This window comes from Alexandromys fortis, unplaced genomic scaffold (assembly GCF_014885135.2).
Source record: "Alexandromys fortis isolate MF-2015 unplaced genomic scaffold, M_Fortis_MF-2015_v1.1 scaffold_12, whole genome shotgun sequence".
Lineage (NCBI taxonomy): Eukaryota > Metazoa > Chordata > Mammalia > Rodentia > Cricetidae > Alexandromys > Alexandromys fortis.
The window spans coordinates 20,058,713-20,080,240 of record NW_026067937.1 but is presented as its reverse complement, the minus strand read 5'-3'; the positions used below and the strand labels follow the sequence as shown (position 1 = coordinate 20,080,240).

The window sequence follows — 21,528 nt, the reverse complement described above, 5'->3', positions numbered from 1 at the left end:
AACCATCGTAGAGATTTTGATGCCTTGACTTTGAAATTTGGATCTAAGGACATGATACTTTGGAAAGGAGTTTCCTATTTTGTTTTCACAGAGGATGAGACCCTGTTCATTTCTCCTATTCCGATATGGTATGATGGACCACGCCCTCCTGAACGGTTGCTGTGAATACCTTCAGAAAATTGCTTCACTCAACTGCCAACTGAGATGGCCCTAGCACACAGGTTATACCATGAAAGACCTAATTAACGACGCCCCCATTCAGCAGGAAGCAGTTTGGAGAGAGAAAACTGCGCCCATGTTCCCAAATATGGTTTATAAATGTTCTTTTACATTTAAAGGGGGAGATGATATAGGTATGAATAATTTACATTGATATGGATTTTGCTTTAGTGATTTAAATTTAAGATTGTAATTTTTACTTGATAACTGTTTTGTGCCCTGCTCTAGGCCCATCTGCACCTGAAGTACTTGCTCCCTCAGCTCCGGGCCCTGCGAGGCGCTCTCTTTCCCAGATGCTTTTCATTTGTCCTTCCTTGGGGAAGATGAAGGACCCTGGGGCTGACCCTGGGGCTGGCTTTGAGACACTATTCGTGCCCAGAACCTTATCTCTTAGAATTATCTTTTTCTAGATATTTTCTCTGCAACCTGGCCATATCATGTCTGAAGACTGCCAGAGTGTCTAGCAGAGGACACTACCCGTGTCCACTAAGCCACCACCTTCTTTGAAACGCTGTGGCGCTGATGTGGTAAGTGTCCTGTCAAGGCAGAAGAGGTGGCTTCTCACAGGCTAGGTGCTCCAGACCAGGTCATAGGCCCAACAATGGAGGCTCCCCTAAGGCAGCCGAGCTTGGCTACCTGGCCAGCTGGACTAGCTCTGCCCTGGGTAGGAAGACTGTGATGAAGGCATCTACATGCACAACAGCCTCCTCTGGGTATCAGGATGCCTGGGCAGGCTGGATCTGTGCACAACAGCCTCCTCTGGGTATCAGGATGCCTGGGCAGGCTAGCGCTGTGCACAACAGCCTCCTCTGGGTATCGGGATGCCTGGGCAGGCTAGCGCTGTGCACAACAGCCTCCTCCGGGTATCAGGATGCCTGGGCAGGCTGGATCTGTGCTCAACAGCCTCCTCTGGGTGTCAGGATGCCTGGGCAGGCTAGCGCTGTGCACAACAGCCTCCTCTGGGTATCAGGATGCCTGGGCAGGCTGGCTCTGTGCACAACAGCCTCCTCTGGGTATCGGGATGCCTGGGCAGGCTAGCGCTGTGCACAACAGCCTCCTCTGGGTATCGGGATGCCTGGGCAGGCTAGCGCTGTGCACAACAGCCTCCTCCGGGTATCAGGATGCCTGGGCAGGCTGGATCTGTGCTCAACAGCCTCCTCTGGGTGTCAGGATGCCTGGGCAGGCTAGCGCTGTGCACAACAGCCTCCTCTGGGTATCAGGAGACCTGGGCAGGCTGGCTCTGTGTACATGTAAGTCACACACATCTGCTGCACACACTGCATGTGCCTTCTGCATACTGTATGTGCACAGTGCAAGCCCACACCTAATCACAGGGATTCTTGTGCAAAGGAACCAAGGACTCAGTGGACAGATGGGAGGGGGGTGGAATGGATGAAGCCCATGGAGGATAAAGGCTGAAGTGTGTGCCAGGATGCCCATCACTGGGCATCTTGTGAGGGAAGGGGCCTCAGGTGGGGTTGGAGGCCTGGACTGTGAGCTGAGTGGTGTGTGGTGGTGTTGTGTGGCGCTAAGGTGAGTGTGTAGGCCACCTGGGGCCAGGAGAGCCAGGAACGACCTCATAGCTCCTCATGCTACAAACGCATGTTCTTCAGCATGTCTGGGCCAACACTACCTCCCAACACACAGTGTGCCGGTGTCATTTGCCCCCACCCAGCCACCGCCACCTGAAGGCACAGCGGCCGCCCCCACACGCACCTGCTGTACTTATCGTCGTATCTGCAGATGTAGCTGAGGTGAGCAGCAAAGGCCTCCACAGCCAGAGGGCAGGGGATTTCCCCACTCCTCCTCTTGATGATGACACCTGTGGGGGACATGTGGGGCGCTCAGGCTTCTTCCAGGCACTTAAGCACTTCCCCGTGTTCCTGGCTGCCCAGTTCCTGGGGGTGGCGTGGCGTGGGGAACTGCATCAGCACCACCCATCGGGTGCTTTAGCAGAGAGGGGTAGGGACGCTGAAGGCAGCAAGTGCAAAGACATCTGCCACCAAGGGGGCACAGGGCCAGTGACACCCACAGGCAACTCTAAGAAGCACAGAACACTACCAGGATAAGCCTGAGAGGAACTGAGGGGAAGCAGCGCTCTCTCTTCCTCCCCACAGTGGCTGACTTGGTCAAGGGCTGCTGGGAGGGGGACAGTGGCAGTTTCTCTGCGCCCTTTATTGTGTGGGTGGGATCATATCACAGAGGAGCAAGGAGGCCGCCCCTCCACACCAGGCCCAACCCCCTCACACCTCTCAAGGTCCTTTCCTGGGGCTTGGGCTGGAAAGTTCCCTGCCTTCCCACTGTTACCCATCACTGACAGACACATCTACCTCAGAATTCTTGGCACATACAAAGGGAATGCAGCTAATGCCTCCAAAGTCATAGCACAAGTCACAACCAGCAGAGCCTGGGGACCAAGAGAACCCACAGGACCTCCCCGTTCCATTACACCAATGGCTGCTGTATGATGCCTGTCCCCTGGCCTGCCCTGCACTGTCTGCCTAGCCTCTGCCGGACACAGGGACAAAGATGGAAGTGTCCTTCCTAGCACAGTGTGCACCGGGCGTGCACCAGGCATGCTTAGGAAGGGTGTCCCACTGTGCTGGCTAGTTTTAGGTCACACGACAGAAACACATACTATACGGAGGATGTACACACTGCCGCAGAAGCACATGTGGATCACACATGTAACACAACCATACATACATTGTACCACTACATATACATGTATATATACACATACATGAGCGCACACACACACGTGTGCGTGCCACGGGAGCCTGCATGTCACACTCCCAGCATGCAAACAAGGAATGCAAGCAGTGCACGTGAATGCCACATTGGAAGCAGCTCTGCAGATTCCTTTGCAATCGTCAATTTTTCTCTCAGCAGTTTAACACTGTCTTAACTGTCAGTTACTTTAAATACAGACTCTGGGCTAATTAAGTCCCTCTGTTCTGAATCGATTTTAAATCCCCAGAGAACTAGTGAGGAGAGCAGTGGGCCGCCTGGCAGCCAGGATTACACAGGCGCTTTGCTTGCAGGAGTCCATGATGATAAGATGATCCACGCATCCACGCAGAATGCAGCGCATCATTATGTTCTAAACAATGGGAGCATCACACCCTAACAAGCAGGTAGGTCACAAAGCCACGTCAATCAAATCCTCCCAGCTTGCCAAGGGCTGCACGAGGCTCTTCCCTACCCCTTCCTAGGACACAGTCAGCATGAGGGTGCCCCAGGCTTGTGCCCTGGATGCCCCTGACTTCCAAGACCCACACTCACACTCCCCACTCACCTTGCTGCACAGGGGAGTAGGCATTGGTCAGGAAGCGGAAGTGCCCCTTGTTATACCAGCAGATCAGAGACATGTTCCCCTTTGTCCTGATCTGGTACTGGCCCCGGGCGAGTGGGGTGGCAGGGTTGGTCAACATAGATGGAGGAAGGCCCGTGCAGTCGCTTTTCCTAGAGCTCAGTAGGCCACAGCAGTAGATCCCTGGCAGGAAAGATGCAAAATCTCACATGTGCCATTGTCAGGGTGCCCCACCCACAACCCAGGGAAGGAGGGACAGGTGCAAGCAGAACCCTCAGAAGCAGCTGCTGAGGCCCTGTCCATATCCAATCACTCTTGTTCAGCCAGTTCTCTGCCCATCTCCTAGCTTACTGAGCCTTGGATCTCAGAAGCAACACTTTTGACTTCTGGGGAAGCAGCCCCAGTGGTCCAGGCCATGCTCTGGTACCAACACTCAAGCTGCTTACTCCCCCCCCCCTCTCTCTCTCTCTCACACACACACACATACACACACACACAAACACACAAACACACATAGATAGAGGGGGCATAGAAAACACAACTCCCAGTACTGACAGCAAACCCAGGTGGGAGTGGACCATCAAATACATCTGTGCAGACACCATCAGGGGTCACGCCTCTCTAAACATGCCTCCGCAGACATGGCTCAGGCAGCAGGCCAGCTGCCCACTGTGTTTCATGGAGAGCCGGATCTCCTCCAACACTTCTGCGTCATGTGTTCTAGGACCAGTTCTGCAGCTTTCCTTCCCCCCTCAGTCTGATCGCTTGCTGAGCTCTCGCCACAGATGAGTTCTGAGCCTGCCCGCGACGGCCAGAGCACAGTCGTCACCCTTACCTAGCCTGCAGTGCAGACAGTCACCCTTACCTAGCCTGCAGTGCCGAGGTGGACTGCTCCCCCACTTCCACACAGCTTCCAAGGCCCAGGGTGTAAGCTGCTTATTCCTCCACAATACAGGAGGGTTCAGTTTTAAGGCCTCACGTCTACTGTGTGGCAGAGCAAAATGCCTCGATTCTAGTAGCTTCTGTCTATGAGTGACACTTTCTGAGCTGTCTCCAAGCACAGCTTAGCATTTTTACATCCAACTTCTGTCAAAGCCATGGGAAGCTTATCAAGTCCCTGACCACACAGGTCTCTGCTGGACGGGAAGGAGAGTCACTAGTGATGGTGGGTGATTCTCTTACTAGGAGCTTTTCCTCCAGGCCCCTGATGGCCAGAACCACACAGCAAAGGACACACACGAGTGCCCAGAAGACTGGCAGAGCTCTGTGTTGATGTGGTCTCTAGATGGTGAGCCCAGGACTAACACCTTGAGATCACTAGAACCCAGACATGGGGCAGCCGAGACGCCTGTGCAGTCTGTGCTGGCCACCACTTCTGTCCTCTTCACCTCCCACCCCTTCCCCAAGGAGCTGGCCACGCTGGGATGGCCACTGGACAAACCTTGCTTCTCAAATTCTTCAAACAGGGTGAGGCTGGTGATACTGGGCCCTGTGAAGATGATATAATTCTTCCCAGCCGCGTTCCGGCACAGGCTCCGGGCCACCATGCCATGGAGCTGGGGCTTGTTCTTCAGAGCATCCAGGCCATCTGGGCCACCACCTTCCTTCAGGTGGACATAGATCTTGAACGGAAATGTACAGAGGTCAGACAGTCAAAGGCAACATGGACCATAGCATGAAGCTGCAGGACACATAGGGGCAGAGAACATGAGGAAGCTACCCCAGTATCTCATCAGCCTCGTGCAGTCCTAGGTTACCACCATGGCAACCCAAAATCTGAGCAGCTGGTGGTTCAGCCTGGAGGCTTCTTTCTGGAAAAGTCTAGGTGGGAAAGGAGCAGTTACAGATGGCAAAACTGGCAGTTAAAAGTGATGCAAACATGCTTCTAATTTCTCAAACATAAATAAGAATATAAAAAGCATAGAAGCAAGGGCCACTTCAAGGGGTAGGCACGCTCTTATATAGGCACTGACCACTGGGCAAAATGACCAGTCAGCTCAAAGGCAGGCAGAGCAGGCCTCACCTGTCTCACCATACCAGAGATACAGTGGAGGTCAGACACACCCAGGGGCCAGGTCATCAAAGAGGGGGTGTTGAACTTAGGAAGCAGTCCCTACACAATCCATGCCAGCTCCGTGACTGCCACCAAAGGTGTGGGAAAGAGGATGGATTCGATGTCGGGTACCAACTAGTCCCCTCCCCTAAAGAGAGCAGACATTCTTGGGAGTGCTCAGAGACTGTACACAGCCTACTACCATTCTCTCGTGCCTGCTCTGCCCTGCCCTGCAGCACACGCTGACACTGGAGCAGTCTGACCATGCCAGGGCTGCTCGGCTCTCTGTGAAACACCCAGAAGGAGCATGTGGGAGACCCAGCTACCATGCCAGGATCCATCCTGTCTGGTGAGTTTGGGAGGTCACCTACCAAGCACACGTGTCCTTGAAGAGAACAGAACGCAAAGGCCCAACTCTGTGCTTAGGTCAATGCACAGGAATGTGACTTAGCGAGAAAGTCTTCAACAGAGCGGGCAATACTGCACTGAGATGTGGGGCAGAACAACAGAGCCACTGGGTTCAGCAATGGTCTGGAAGCTGGTGGTTCTGGCCTGCATGGATCTTCTGTAAATGAAGCTGAATATATGTGTTTTGACACTGCTTCAGAAACACTTAGCTTCAGAAACACTATGCTCCAGGGTTTTAAAAAAATTGGCCTGGTGGTGGTGGTACATGCCTTTAATCCCAGCACTAGGGTAGAGGCGGGCAGATCTCTGTGAGTCTGAGGCCAGCCTGGTCTACAAGAGCTAGTTCCAGGATAGGCTCCAAAGCTACAGAGAAACCCTGTCTCAAAAAACCAAAACCAAAACAAAATACTCCATGTCCCTCAGACATATATGTTGGCACCAACCCTACAAGAGAAGAGCCTGAGCACAGCACAGCTGACTCTTGTGTTCATGGCCCACAAGGCTGAAGTCAAAACATCAGCCACTGTGTTTCCCCAGGGCTCAAGAACCTTCTGATGCAAGACTGAGTGATGTGGGAGTGTCATATATCAATCTGTTGATTTCATTGGTTAATTAAATAAAGAAACTGCTTGCCCTGATAGGTTAAAACATAGGTGGGAAGAGTAAACAGGAGGAAGAGGAAGTGAGGTAAGACTCCTCAGAGACAGACTCGAGATAGCTCTGCTCTCTGGAGCAGAGACGCCAGGCTCTGCTCTCCCAGGCAACTCCAACCCAGGATGGACGTAGGCTAGAATCTTCCTGGTAAGTGTACCTTGGGGTGCTTACACACATTATTAGAAATGGGCTAAATTAATATGTGAGAATTAACCTAGAAGAGGCTAGATAGAAATGGGCCAAGCAGTCTTTAAATGAATACAGTTTGTGTGTTGTTATTTCGGGCATAAGCTAGCAGGCGGCTGGGGTGCTGGGGACGCAGCCCTGCCACCCGCTCCGATTTCAACAACTGAGAGTGTCCATCACTCTCTGGGAGCCATAAGGTGTTGGGAGCAGTGAGACCCCAGATCCTGAATTTCTTGTAATCCCCTGATCTGAGTGCCTACAGCTGCTCTGAGCACGAGACCTTCAGGAGTTCTGATGGCAGGAGAGTGGTTTCTGGTGGGTTTGGCTGGGGCGTGGCTATCTCTATATAATCTGCCTCCCAAACACAATAAAGGGGGCATTCTTGGTGAATTCAAGGATGACCCATGTCACTGTCTCTCTGTCTGTGTGTGTCTGTGTATTTTAACCTCCAGCCCCTTTCCCGAAGCTCGCAAACTGGGTGCCGGCGCACAGAGCACAGACACGGGGGCGCGGTGCGTGGCAATAAGGATTGTCTACGTCTCTCCCACTCCGGCTTCAGTCAGCATGGTTTATACAGACTCAAATGGCTATTTCTGTAGGTTGTGGACAGAGTGCAAAATGTTCCCTACATTTGTGTGTTTGGACAGCTGGTCCCCAGCTGTGGTACTGCTTTGAGAGGTTAAGGAACCTTTTGGAGGTGGGGCCTTCTTGAAGGGTGTGGTGTGCTGGCCTTGATCTCTGTTTTCTACTGAGATCTTTGCTTCCTGACGGTCAACACAGTGTAGCCATCTACCTTACCCACTGCCACGGCCCGAGCTGCTCCTGCTGCCACTGTGCCAGTGAACTAGCCACAAACCTCTTCTGGGCTGCTTCTTGTTGTGTATTTGGTCTTAGTGACAAGAAAATTGACTAATATAGAGAACATTAAACGTTTACTAGGATGGGGAGATGGCTCAGTGCCTAAAAGCATTTCTGTTTGGTCCCAGCATTCGCATGCTGGCTCACAACAGTCTGTAATTGTTCCAGGAGATCTGCTGCCCTCTTCTGGCGTCTGCAGGCGCCAGGCACACATGTGGCATGCATACACTCATATAGTCAAAACTCATATACATAAAGTAAAAAATGGATGTTAAAAAGTAAAGCATTCCCTGGAATTACAGATGTGCTGGGTTTTGTGGGGGTGGTGCTGGACATACGATTAAATTAGGAGGAGACACTAGTTATAAAAGCCCTTCTTCACCAGCACTGAGAAGTGCAGCTGGAACCGCTGTGCTCTAAGATGCAAGTTTGTGGTCATCAGTGTGTACTGCCTTCTGTGCAGGTCTGGAGATGATCAGGACTCAAAGCTAGGCCAGGATCTTGCTCTCCTGGGACTGGCAAATTTCCCCAAACACCAGTAATGGGCAGCTGAGAGTTTGTCCTTGGCTTAGGACACACATTTGCAAGTCTATCTGAAATTGCTCAGTACTCTGCCCACAGGGATAGTCCGAGCATTCTCCTCAAGGTGTGGCCATGGTGCACAATGGACTTCTGCTAAGCCAACAGCCTTCTCCTCCCTGTCAAGAATTTGGAAGTGGCACCAGAAGGGGGTTCAGGGACCCCCAAGTGAGGACAACTCACTACTATACAATAAGTTCCATACCTTAAAAATTAAATGTATTAGTTTATGGTAGGTGTATGTGCATATGTGCACAAGCATGCCTACATGTGACCATGTAACTGTGCACCATGGAGAGTATGTGGAAGTCAGAGGACAACATGGAAAATTAGCTCTCTACTTCCACCACGTGGGTCCCAGGGATCAACACAATTGTCAGGCTTGGCAGCAAGCACCTTTACCCATAGACTGTCTTACAGACCCTCTCTATACTTGCTGGTTAGAGATACGGTCTCACTCTGTAGCTGGTCTGGAATTCAACAGCAGTCTTCCTGTTTATCCCTGTGATCCCGAAAGAACATGAGGGTCACAGCAGCAACTGATCTGGTGGACGCAGAGGCCACTGAGATGCACCAGCTGACACGCAGCTCACTGCTGCTGGGGTCTGGTGCACTGAGGCCTCTAGAAAAATGATCCAGAAGCCCCATCACCCTCATTGGCGTGACTCTCTCTCCTTCAGAACAGGACAGAACTGGGGGTCCCTGCCGCTAGTACAGAATGTATCTGGGGACATAAAATGGGTAAGTCCCGTCAGCAGCTCTGAGAGGAGCCAGGGCACAGAGGTGCATAGCAAATGTGCATAGGGAAGAGACAGGTGATTTGGTGGGGGTGTCTGGCCACACCAGAGAGCCCTGAGGCGTATCTACATCCCCTCACAAGAGATGCTGGAGACACAGGGCGTGGGTGCATCACTCCCTGCTGGTGCAGTTGTGAGCAAGCAGATCACATGCTCGGAGCCTGCCTTCTGGTCCAGAAAGGTGATTGGTGGCATACAGCCTACAAGTCCACTGTGAAGTTGGGCACCCAGAAGTTTTTTTTTTAAGTATTTATTTATTTTTTTAGACAGGGTGCTTCATGTATGACAGCTTGGCCTTGATCTTGTATGTAGTAGAAGACAACCCTGAACTTCTGATCCTCATGCCTCAACCTCCTAAGTGCTGCGCTTACAGGCAGGAACTACGATACCAGGCTATGCGGTGCTAGAGATCAAATCCAGAGCTTTGTGCATGCGAGGAAAGTGCTCTACCAAGCTACACCCCCGACCCCAAAGTGCTTTTTATAAAAATTCAGCCATCACCACTATCCCAGGATTGTTACATGATCCCCAGCAGACATTTGACAGACAGCACTATTCTGCGTCTTGCCACGAGCTGTGGTTACACCGTTTGCAGTTTGAAATATGACAACAAAATGAGCCCAAACCTCCCTTCTTCACAGCTTCATAGGGAGATTCCTTCTGAGCACAGACCTGAGCAAAGACCTCATCAAGCCAGCATTCAACAGTTTCTCTTTCCTTATCCATTCAACAACTTTCACGCTGCGTCTAGGCTTAGCACTTTGCTGTACACTTATGACGAATCTGCTGGGTCGGCATCACGACTCTTTTGTCTGGGGGTCATATATGGAAATACGGCTCATTTTTGGCATAAGCACTGTGCTACATGGCCCGAAGACAGACAGTAGCAAGGTAACTTATGGGCAGGTGGTGTATACAGGGTGGATATGCTGGGCAAGTGGGTGACTCCCTTCTCAGGGTGGACCTCGGACTCCATCTCCCTACTCAAGAAAGATCCAGCACCTAAGAGATGGTTATTCCTGGAGTGGTTTAAGTGATAGCTTCAGATGGCGATTCACAGCAGGTAACTGGAGCCTGAAACTCTGGCTGGCCGTGTAAATGAGCAGAGAGGACACAGTGCAAGCAGCAGCACTTGAGACGTTGAAGCTAGCAACACGGCCAATGACCGGCAGGCAGACACTCAAGGTCAGCACTTTGTTGATGGACCCAGAGATAGACAGAGCTGGGCTCCAACCACCCCAATGGCCTGAACAGCACATGATAATCTCCGTATTTGGGTCAGGGGACATGCATGGTGCACGTGGTCCCTCCATCGGCTCAGCTCACAGCAGTCAAGAGGACTAACCAGCCTCAAAGCAATTACTTCAGACGTTGTCCAGTCTCTGCCATGGCCCCAGATGAACCCTAGGCAAGGAAGTCTGATGGCTTTCCCTCCTGGAAACCCTCCAGCTCTCAGGGGCTTTTCTTTATTTTCCTCAATCTCCCACCTTTACCAAATTCTCCTTAATAAAGCTTGCCTCCACCGAGACAAACTCAAAGCCAGTATCCCAGGCCATCTTTGGTGCCTCTAAGTGTTTGGCACCATTGGTCCTTGGGTCATCTCAAAACCCCTACATGACAGGGGTGGTGTCAATCATGGCTGAGTCCTCTCCAAGGACCAGCTTCCCCACAGTAGGTGAAGTGAGACAGACTGTCCTCTGCTGGGGCCAAGTGTGACAGACAGTGGGAAGAGAATGAGCTGACTGGCCCAGGGCACTCCGCGTCTCCCTTCCCATCTTCCCAGTGTCTGCATATCCCCCGCAGACCCCGCTTCTGACACCTCTCATCCCTCCTCCGCAGTGCCCCCGACTCACCTGGATGATGAAGCCGGTCGAAGAGCACTGGCGGACCCACAGGCTGAATTTCCGCTTTTTCCTCTTCCGCAGCTCACGCTCCGTGCATGTGGCGATAAACACGGGGTCCTCGTCAATCAGGGGTTCATGTAGCACCTGCGGGAAAAGGAAAAACACGAGTTCTCATAGGGCAGTGTGAGCCTGGCTCTCAGCAACATCTTCAGAAGGCTGTGTGACCATGCCGAAGTCGCTTGGCTTCTCTGACCTGAAGTCTCCTTACCTGCTGCTCTGGGGAGGATTCAGCTGGGAAGCATGGGCACACTAACCTACACCCTGACCTGCAGCAGAGTCCTTTATCAGCTATGGCCGTGGTTCTTGCTGTCCTCCTTGCACAATCCCACGCTGGCTATGCCTGTGATCTTCCCTGGCATGAGACAACAGGCTCAGAGCCCATCTTCATCCCAGGCCCATCTTCAGTGACTGTATCTGGAACCCTAGATCCTTGGATCATGTCAAAACCTTACATCACAGGGATGGAACCAGGTATGACTGTGTCCTATATCAGTGATTTATATCATTGGCCCAGGGTCACCAGGCCCAATTTGTGTCATTGTGTGTGTAGGTGTGGGGGGGCATATGTGAACATGAATGAAGATGTGTCACAGAATATTATTTTAAGATGTATTACATTTGTTTATGCTGTGGAATATCTGTTTAATGACACAAAGATGTGTTGTATTCTTTTATCTTGCATTTGTTTGACTCTGTGAAGCTGCCTGCCTGCCTAAAACACACTATTGGTCTAATAAAGAGCTGAATGGTCAATAGCCCGGCAGGAGAGGGATAGGTGGGGCTGGCAGGCAGAGAGAATAAATAGGAAGAGAAGTCTAGGGAAGGAATTGAGGAACAAGAAAAGGAGGAGAGGAGGATGCCGGGGCCAGGCATGCAGCCACCACAGAGTAAGGAGGAAAGAAAGGAATATAGAATAGAGAAAGGCAAAAGGCAGATGGGATAATTTAAGAAAAGTTGGCTAGGAACAAGCCAAGCTAAAGTTGGGCATTTGTAGGTATGAGTAAGTCTCCATGTATTTATTTGGGGGCAAAAGTAAAAGCAAACGAACAAAGAAAGCAACTACAAAGCTGTCGACAGGGGCCAGAGGCATCTGACCCTGGGACGGGAGTGGGAGTGGCTGGGAGCTGTCCAATGTGTGCTGTGAAGTGAGCCTGGATCCCCGGCAAGAGCAGCAAGCATTCGAGCCACTGAGCCATCGCTCCAGCTTCGACACCCTGAGCAATTATTAACTGTCCTTCACCAACGTCAACGTCTTGATAACATGATTTTATGACCTTTTCAAAGAAAAAAATAAAATAAAAAGACTCCAAGTTGGCTTTTCACACTGAAGTGCTTGGTTGGGAGTACACCGAGGCAGCACAGTGCATATTACAGTTCTCTCCCGGTTCCATTCCACGGTTATGAGCTATTAGAGTGTGCATCTGCTGTAAAGAAAGATGACATGCAGACATGCGGATTTCCACACGACACAGTGCTCTAAACGGAGGACTATCAAACCACTGCCTATTTTTATGAACAAAACTGATGGGAATAATTCTCTGCCCTCAACTGCTGCAGCCTTGTGGCCACAGGAAAGAAGGGACAGGACCCACAAGAGGACCATCCGAAGCCATCTTTGGCCACATGCGGAACAAGTTTCAAGAACCCCAGCTCCTAGAGACAGTGGTCAAGTGTGTCTCTCTCAGCACGTTTGAGTCAGCTCAGGGCATGAGACCCTTCTGAAGCCTTAGTCCATTCCATGGCCCGGCACGGGCACCCTGGAAGGTGAGTTCTGCACTCGTGACCCAGCATTCTTTTGGTAACAGTGCCTTTGGTTCTATTTTAAAAAGCATCGGCCTCAGGGCTTTTTAGATGGTTCCTCTTGCAGAGGGCCCATGTTTGGTTTTCAGCACCCACATGGTAGCTCACAACCTTGTAGAATTCCAGTTCTAGGGAATCCAATGCCCCCTTCTGATCTCTGTGGGCACTGCACACATGTACTGTATTTACATACATGCAGGCAAAACCACTCATATATAAAATAAAAATAAATCTTTTTTCCTAAGAAAGCATCAGCCACACCTCGCTGGTATGCACTGGCACACTCTACCCCTTGGATCTTTATTGTTGGAAAATCTTGAAAGTGACTTCAGGATGTGGCCCTGCCTCTGCTCGGTAAGGGAATGGACAAGGTGGCCTGCCTGTGCTGTAGCCCAGACCTTCATGCCCAGTTCTTCACAGTCCCTGACTCCTTGAAGCTTGTGAGACATCTAAAGCCCCGTATGGGACCATCTAGCAAAATGGACAATCTAAGGAGAGCACAGGAACAGGGAAGACAGCATGGAGGTGCCCTGGCTCCCTGCCCTTCCCCTCCATGCATCTGTTGTTTCTCTTCCTCAGTGAATGAGTGAGAGCATCTCCACACGCTCTTCAACCACACTGATAAGCGCATCCCAGGAGGGCCAGCAAGAATCTGAGTCTCTTCCTCCTCTGGGGAAAACAGCCAGCATCTCTGTCACACCGCACTATCCCTGAGTCCCCTCTGCGACAAGCCACTCAGGCTGTGCCAGGTAGCACGTATGGTAGACAAACATCTCTGGCTTATTTGCATAATCCCTCTCCAGGGATATTTCTCTGGTTAATCTGGCTCCTGCTTTGATGAAAATAATGTACTTGTATGTGAACGTCACACACAAAAATGGCTTCTTTTGCTGGCAGATTCTGGGGTCTTCTGAGGACTCTGAAAAACCTTCTGCAAAGGGTAACATTTGCTAGAACGATAGCTGCCAAGATTGCACACTGAGAGTTCATGTACCTGTGTGTGCATGTGCACACGTGTATGTGTGTGTGCACATACACAGACACATGTGCATGTGCCTGAGCATCTGTGTGTTCAGGGCAGTCACAATGGTGGTACAAGGGAGACAGGGCCGGGTCACTCCTGGAAACTGGAGCAAGTCCGACCCCAGCTCTGACAAGACCGTAGGGAAGAATACTATTCCCACCGACAAAGGCAGACAAGTTCCCAGGCAAGAATGTAGCTTTCCATGCCCTCCCACCACCCCACCTCTGGCTCTCACAAGGTGTCTGGCAAGTTCTAGAACAGTAGGGAAACCTGTGCAGAGAGTTCAGAAGCCCATGGACCTGAGACACAGTAACAGACCCCCACAAAAAGCCTGATGTTTCCAGTTGTGAAGAATAGGGGACCAGTACAGACTTGGGCCGAAATGAACATTAGGAACGGGAGCCTAGCAAGAGCCTCTTAGAAGAAAGTCATGGGCATCAAGAATGGTCCGTCTGTGTAACCAGATCTCTCTACAGGGGGAACTCAGCTTACTTATTAGGCACACAACTTCTTAATTTGAGTTAGAGAGCTTCACAGATATCAGCCACCTCCGTGGTGTGCTACATCAACAGCAGTTCTGAGAAGAGTCTGAGAGTCTGACACAGAGCATTCAATGGCACCTTGGCTGACACACACACATACACAGATACACATATGCATGTATGAACATGTGTGAAGATATATATACCTGCAAGTGCACACACACATATGCATGCACGACCATGTGTGGAGATATACATATGCACGCATGGACATGTGTGAAGATATATACATGCAAGTACACATACACATGCATGCATGACCATGTGTGGCGATAGATATACATATGCAAGTGCAAACACACATATGCATGCATGGACATGTGTAGAGATAAATATACATGCAAGTGCACACACACATATGCATGCATGACCATGTATGGATATATACATATGCATGCATGGACATGTGTGCAGATATACACATGCAAGTGTACACACATATGCATGCATGAACATGCACGGAGACACACACATGCACCTGGCCTCACCTGGGTCTGAGATGGCCTGAAGGCAGCATCAAAGCTGCTCTGCAGGGAGTCGAGGAAAGGCTGGACCTTGTAGAGCCCATGCGTGGTCTGGCTGGAACGGAAGGCCACGACATGGAAGTACTTGAGGATCTTCTCGAAGCGGGCCTGGCTCATGACAAGGGCGAGGCTCCGATTGCTGTAGAAGCCTCCACTCCAAATGCTGAGTACCGACTCGCAGTGCGAGACGCTGGTAGAGATCACATAGCCCAGGAAGGCCTTCATCTCGGCCAGTGTCACCTCCACCCAGGCACCATCACTGCCAAAGCGTTCCTGGAACTTTCTGGCATACATGTTGGTCTGCACCACCATGTTCTTGAGCACGTTATCTGGGACAAAGAGCTGGAAGAAGTCCACCGCGCTAGCACTGGGCGGCATCTTTCTGGTTGGACCTGAAACCCAAAGACAGACCAAGTGTTCACTCCCAGAGCCACCTGACAGGGGCCAGGTCCTCCTGGCCTTGGGCCTCAGGCCAGCTACCCTCTCTAGCCTCCTCTCCCTCCTGCATCTGACATCTTACCCAGTTGGAGGCCACGGCCCAGCTCTCCCATTCCCTGGGCTTCTTGTCACTTGGATGCTCCTGTCTCCCAGAACACACCCATCAGTCCCACCTTCCTTCCAAACCTGTCTCCATAGAAAAGCCCTGTTGTTCTGTTCCTTCCGACCTTGATCTCCCGTTCCCTGGTCCTCCTGTGCCAGACCCATCACACCTAGGCAGTCCCCGCAAAACTCTACAGGACTCTTGCAAGAATCTAGCTAACAAGAGTTCTGCCACGTGCAGCCCACCCCTAAAGACTGATGCGAGAGACATGGATGGGAGGAGCCTACAGCTCCACCGTGGCTCTCCAGCAGGTACCGTGTGAGGTAAGGGGACTCGGAAACTCCCATGCTTCAGCTGCGGCCAGCAGAGAGGAAACTTTACTAAGCATTCTCACATCATTTTAATTCTGGGCTAATTCAAAGGAAATAATGTAAGACAGTTTCACCACTGGGAGACAGGCCTCACACATTTTTACTGATATGGCCTCTTTGCACATGTGTACACACACACACACACACACACACAAAGACTCTTCTTAAACTTACTATAATATTTTCACCATGAACCAAAAACATCTTAAGTGGAAAATGCATGCGCTGCCCTAACCAGACTGCTCTAATTCAGTCACAGCACAATACAGGGTATCGGTTGCTCCCCTCACAATGGCAACTGACCAGGAACCATAGCTCAATATCACTGTTCCAAACAGGAGGATTATAAGCTGACATACTGCTTGCTGGTCATACAAAAGATCCAGGTTTAAAATGCAAATGTGGTTCCTACTCGAATACAACACTGCTTTTGTATTACCCTAAAGTCAAGAACTAACTCTCTCTCTCTCTCTCTCTCTCTCTCTCTCTCTTTCTCTCTCCCTCCCTCCCTCTCTAAGGCAGAGTTTCTTTGTGTAGCCTTGGCTGTCCTGAAACTTGCTCTGTAGACCAGGTAGAACTCAGAGATCTACCTGCTTCTACCTCCTGAGTGCTAGGATTAAAGACATGTGCATGTGTGTGTTTATATGATTTTCAGGAACCACTGATTGCAATTCTATTAAACAGGCTTGAACCAGCATGTTCTGGTTTGGAGGAATCATGCTTTCTTTTGCATCTGTGTGGCAATTTTTAATAAAAACTGCGCATATTCTCCAGAGCTTCAAAAGCCTTCCTTTCCCACCAGCTTGCACGGTCTGTGAAAACCCAAGCTGTTCACAGCAAAAGGAAGACAGATAAAGCCAATGACACGGCTGGATTTTTGAGCAGTGGCCAGACCCAGGGATGCAACTACCACATTTTTTTGTTTCCATTTACATGGGTGTGTGTGATGTGTGTCTGTGCATGTGTGCACATGAGTAGGTACGTGTGGGGGTGCACATACACCTGTGCGTGTGCACATGCATATGGAAGCCCCAGGTTGGAATTGTGAATCTTCTTCAACCATTCATGCCCACCTTATTCATTGAGACAGGGTTTCTCAATCAAACCCAGAGCTCACAGATATGGATCCAAACTCTAACCCTTATGCTTGCAAGGTAGGGCACTTTAACCACCAAGCCACCTCCCTCTCCTGATGACTTAAAATTCAGTTCACTGTGCATCAGACTGGCCACTTGCTCCCAGCTCTTGTTTTCTCTCTGTAGAATGGACTGAGGGAAACCAGCTTCAAAAGACTGTCTACAAAGGAAGACGAACAAGGCCACATGGTCCCCAACATAGCACCGGCAGGAGGAGATAAACCCAAGGCCTGGCAGCTATTGCTGGGACGCCAATAGGAAATCTCTGAGGGCTTTGTGAAATAAATTCTGGTCTCAGTTCATCTAGACAGTGGGTAGCCACCATATTCCCTGTCTCCTGACACATCGTAGAAAGTGCACCATGCTGACCCAGGCGGCCGTCCAGTTGGCATGGGGATGCTGAAACACAGGGCTGTGTTTGCTGGTGTGCCATAAACACAGCGCAGCAGTTTGTGGGTGGAGCCATAAATTATTCAGAATGGCATTCAGCAAGGGAGAGAAGCAGCATCGTCACTGCTGCCTCATGCTGAGGGAGAGAGAGGCGTGGGATTTTCTCTTCCTTCCTGTGCATGCCATTTCTGGATCCCCGAGGCCCTCTCCAGCCTGCTTCTCGGACACACAGCAAAGTGGCTGGGTTCCCTGACCCGTTCAGGCTGACAAGCTCCCTTGTTGGTCTTTTTTGGTGGCTATGATCCCTGTCACTCGGAACATGGTGACACAGGTTGGCTGCCTTGAAGAAGGAGGTAAGTGGTTGATCCAGCTCCTGCCTGCAGCCTCACAATAAGGCCACTTAGCTTCCTAGCCAGGCCCCACATAACTTGATGTCAGCCCCAAGGGGCACGAGCCCCACGCAGAGAGAATGTTAGAAGTAGGACATAGCCCATGCTCTCTGGGTGACTTAGAGCGAGCTGACTGTGTAGCTCTGCATGGGACTTTGCCTGCTGTCTGTGGATTACCAAGAATGCTGCATGGCCCATGGGAATGACAACCATGTATCTCTCTCCTCTGTGACACCCTCCTGCTGTCGGGTAGATAGGATAAAGGCATCTAGTGGGTAGCTAAAGGGAGCAGGGATCATACGTCATAACCAGGAGGACTGGGACATTGGGGGAGAGATCCGAAAGAAGTGTCACCTGTCGTTAGGGTCTAGTAAGAGTGGAAGATCTAAGTTCTGAGCACAAGTTCACACCACAGGTCGCTGTGTGGAGGTCCTGCCTTTACCACCCAGCCCCCTGGACACAGCTTCCTACTTCTCACTCTCCAGAACCCCCTCTGGAGCCTCTTCTATCCAACTTCCCTCTTTGCACGGGTCCCAGGTCCCGCTCAGACATGACTGCCTGTGCCACCCACTCTCTGACATCTACTGAAGCAAGAAGGCCAAGGAAACAGCAGTCACATTCTTTCTGTCCTCCAAACTCAGAGTGCGGTATGCTCAACACTCTGGAGATTAACGAAGAGGAGAATGGGTACCACATTCCATGGGCTGCAAAGGGCATCTTCGCTGAGTGCAGCAGGAAGAGCAGGGTGCCTGTGTCACTGCTTGGGGACAGGTCTAAGGGTGCCACGGAGAACTGACAGGACAAACAGAGGTTCAGTGCACGTGAGGGCGCCCCCTGCAGGCAGGATGCTTCGGGTATTGAGCAGAAGTGGTAAATGCCCAGCCTGTGTGGAGGCAACAATGGATCCAGCCCCGTTTTCACCTCTCAACTACCTTTCTCCAGCTGGGGAAAGCCCCTGGGGGACCACTCCTGGGCGTCCTCACCTCCCTCTGCCTTCCTTCCATCTCAAGCACTAAGTCAAACGCAAATAATTCAACCTTTGTAGTCTCCAAATAGGAGGAGAGCCACACAGCCTCACACAGGCAGAACCAACCTTGGCTGCTAGTGACATACTGGGTGGCTCATTCTTCATCCATGTAACATACTTCGTGACCATCAGTGTGGGTGTCAATGAACACCCCAAAGGCAGAACAAATCCCCAGCTCCACTCATCGGAATGGAAGAGCTTATCCTTGCATTTCCAGAATAGCCATGCTACCTGGGGTAGAGACAGCCATTGGAACACATCTTGGGGCAGATACTGTCATTGGTTTTGTGGCACAGCTAAAGATCAATTTGTATTTTAAAGGCTGAGTTTAAAAGCCTGGAATCACTTCTCTGCAGGTTAAATCATGTAAGTTCAAAACCATAGCTAGAATGTCCCATATCACCACAAACTGCCTCTCTGGAGACTCTGGGAATCTTCATTTGGTAAAGGACGGCGCAAAGTGAGGCCTGCAGCCCAGTGTGCACCTAAATCCCCAGCATCTGGGAAACTGAGACAGTGGATTGCCGTGAGTTCCAGATGAGCCTAGCTTACACAGCAAGTTGTAGGCCAGACTGTGCTTTACAGGGTAAAACCCTGTCAAGGAAGGAAAGGAAGGGGAAGGGAGAAAGGGAGAAGGAGAGGAAGGACAGAGGTTTCCTCAGGAAATGAGGGATAGGAGAAAGCAACAAGATGCAGTCTGGGACACGGACCAGCTGAAACACGGGAGGAACCGTCAGACAGAGAAGAGAGGTGGGAAAAGTATTCTGTACCTGTGCACTTGTGCGCAGAAGCCATGTGTGCAATTGGTTTGAAACCCTGGCTTCAAATTTTTGTTCAGATGTTCAAATGAACTTAACCCCTGGGTCCCAGGGGTTCACAGGACAGGCTGGGCACAGAAAACACATTTCTATTCTCATAATCCTACCCCAGCATTTAAAAATAACTAGAAAGTCCAAAGAAGCAATCAAAAAGGGTGTGGTCCAGACTGGCCTTGACCTCTGGAGAAGCCAAAGGCTCTACAAGGCTCAAGGGACAGGTCTGGCTCTTCCAGCTCAAACAAAGGGGAAAAGCTAAGACCTCTAACGCAGGCCAGACCCCTGTTTAAACACAGCTCCTTAGCAACAGCAGGACTGAGGGAGCTAGAAAGATGATGAAAGTGAGGTCACTGGGAACCAAATGGCCTAACAGACAGATGTGGATGCAACTCCTCCTCTACGTGACCTATGATGCCTGCCATGGACCTACTTTTATGCTCCCTGCTCAATGTGGGAGCCGGCTCTTCCTGGTCTGTGTGTGCAGTGTGCATAGTACCAGACTTCCTTCCCAGATGGACCCACTTGAACACCTGGGTGAGTGGTTGCCTCCCAGTCTCATAAACATAAGCACATCCAGCTAGAAGGCACTAAAGGTACAGCTTGTCGCAGCTCAGACAGACCCATGGTCCTTCACGGCCACACGGCCCAGCTCATGGGACTCACAGAGCTCCGTGCCCCACCTTCGGGCCCTCTGCTTGCTTTGACTTTGGGTATGCACTGGGGCAAAGGGTTGCAGGACAGCTGGGGTGGATGGCAGCAGAGCCCTTGGACCCTGGATACCCATGTCCTCCTCATTGTACTGCTGTCCCAGAAAAGCATGCGGGCTGGAGCTGCTTCTCCCTGGATGCTAATTATATCCCTCCCATCCCTCGTGCACCCACCCACGCCCTGCTGCGAGAGAAGAGAAAGAAGAAAATGAGAAAGGGGAGTTGGGGTACAGAAACCGATCCCAAGACGACGGCACTGCTCAGAAGTACCAGAATGACAAAGGCACCGACTTCAGTGTCCTCATTTGACAGTGAGCACAGGGCTAGGACAGAGCAAGGAGCAGCAGACCCAGGAGACCAAGAGGGCAAAGGCCTGAAGAGGTGCAGGCAGGGCACTCATGTCTCCCCAGGCCAGGAGCTGAGGGATTGCAGGGACCCGTCTGTTGTCTCCTGTCCATGTTTCAATATACTTCACGAGTATTAGCTCCAAAGCACTGCCGAGGGAACGCGTAGCTTGTTTGGCCATAAATATAAGAATGTCCAATTTAACACACACACACACACACACACATCATTTACCATGCTTTAAAGAGTGTGCTGTCTCCTTCACAAATGATCATTTATCTGTTCTTGGACACCAGATTCATGCAATCTGTTCTGTTGTTAACCTCACTGACCCCCAGGGAAATCTAAGTCACAGAGGATGTTGTTGTGGTTTACAGGGCCATTTCCAAGGTCACGTGGTGGTTAGTCCTCATGGTCAACCTGAATGGATTTAAACTCATCACGGAAATGCCCTCAGAGCATCTGTGAGGCTACTCCCAGAGACTTGACTGAGATGGGGGACCATCCCCAGAATGTGGGTGGCACCACATTCTAGAGTACCAAAATGCACAAAGAAGGAGAAAGTGAGGACCAACTTCCACCTCGCTCCCCTTCCTGACTGGAGACAACGGGACCAGCAGCCTCATGCTCCTGCCTCTGCACCTTCCCACCCAAAGCGGACTGTCTACTTTGAACTGTGAGCCAAAATAAACCATTTCAACTAAAGCTGCTCCTGTTAGGTATCTGTCACGGCAACAAGAAAATTGACGGATAATAGTGTTAGAACCAGAATAAACCCAACAGCCTAGCCCTGGGGAATGCACCCTTCACTCTACAGCTGGGTCCATTTTATCCAGAGTTCCCTGTACCAGAGGCCTTCACCATAACTACACAACATCAACACTAGATAGCTTCACGACTAGATGTAGAAAACCAACCCTCTGAAGCCATTACCTGCTGAGATCAG

The 21,528-nt window shown here is 50.9% G+C and overlaps 1 protein-coding gene across 1 annotated transcript in view; it reads right to left on the bottom strand.

Moving 5' to 3' along the window:
• Positions 1-21,528, bottom strand: part of Pgbd5 (piggyBac transposable element derived 5) — a 60,772-nt gene that overhangs the window by 4,541 nt on the left and 34,703 nt on the right. Inside the window, exons 2-6 of the mRNA XM_050147065.1 lie at positions 14,826-15,253; positions 10,921-11,055; positions 4,974-5,154; positions 3,518-3,715; positions 1,936-2,041 (exon numbers count right to left, since the gene is read on the bottom strand). Coding sequence (XP_050003022.1) covers positions 1,936-2,041; positions 3,518-3,715; positions 4,974-5,154; positions 10,921-11,055; positions 14,826-15,253 — 1,048 coding nt within the window. The remainder of the gene's footprint in view (positions 1-1,935; positions 2,042-3,517; positions 3,716-4,973; positions 5,155-10,920; positions 11,056-14,825; positions 15,254-21,528) is intronic.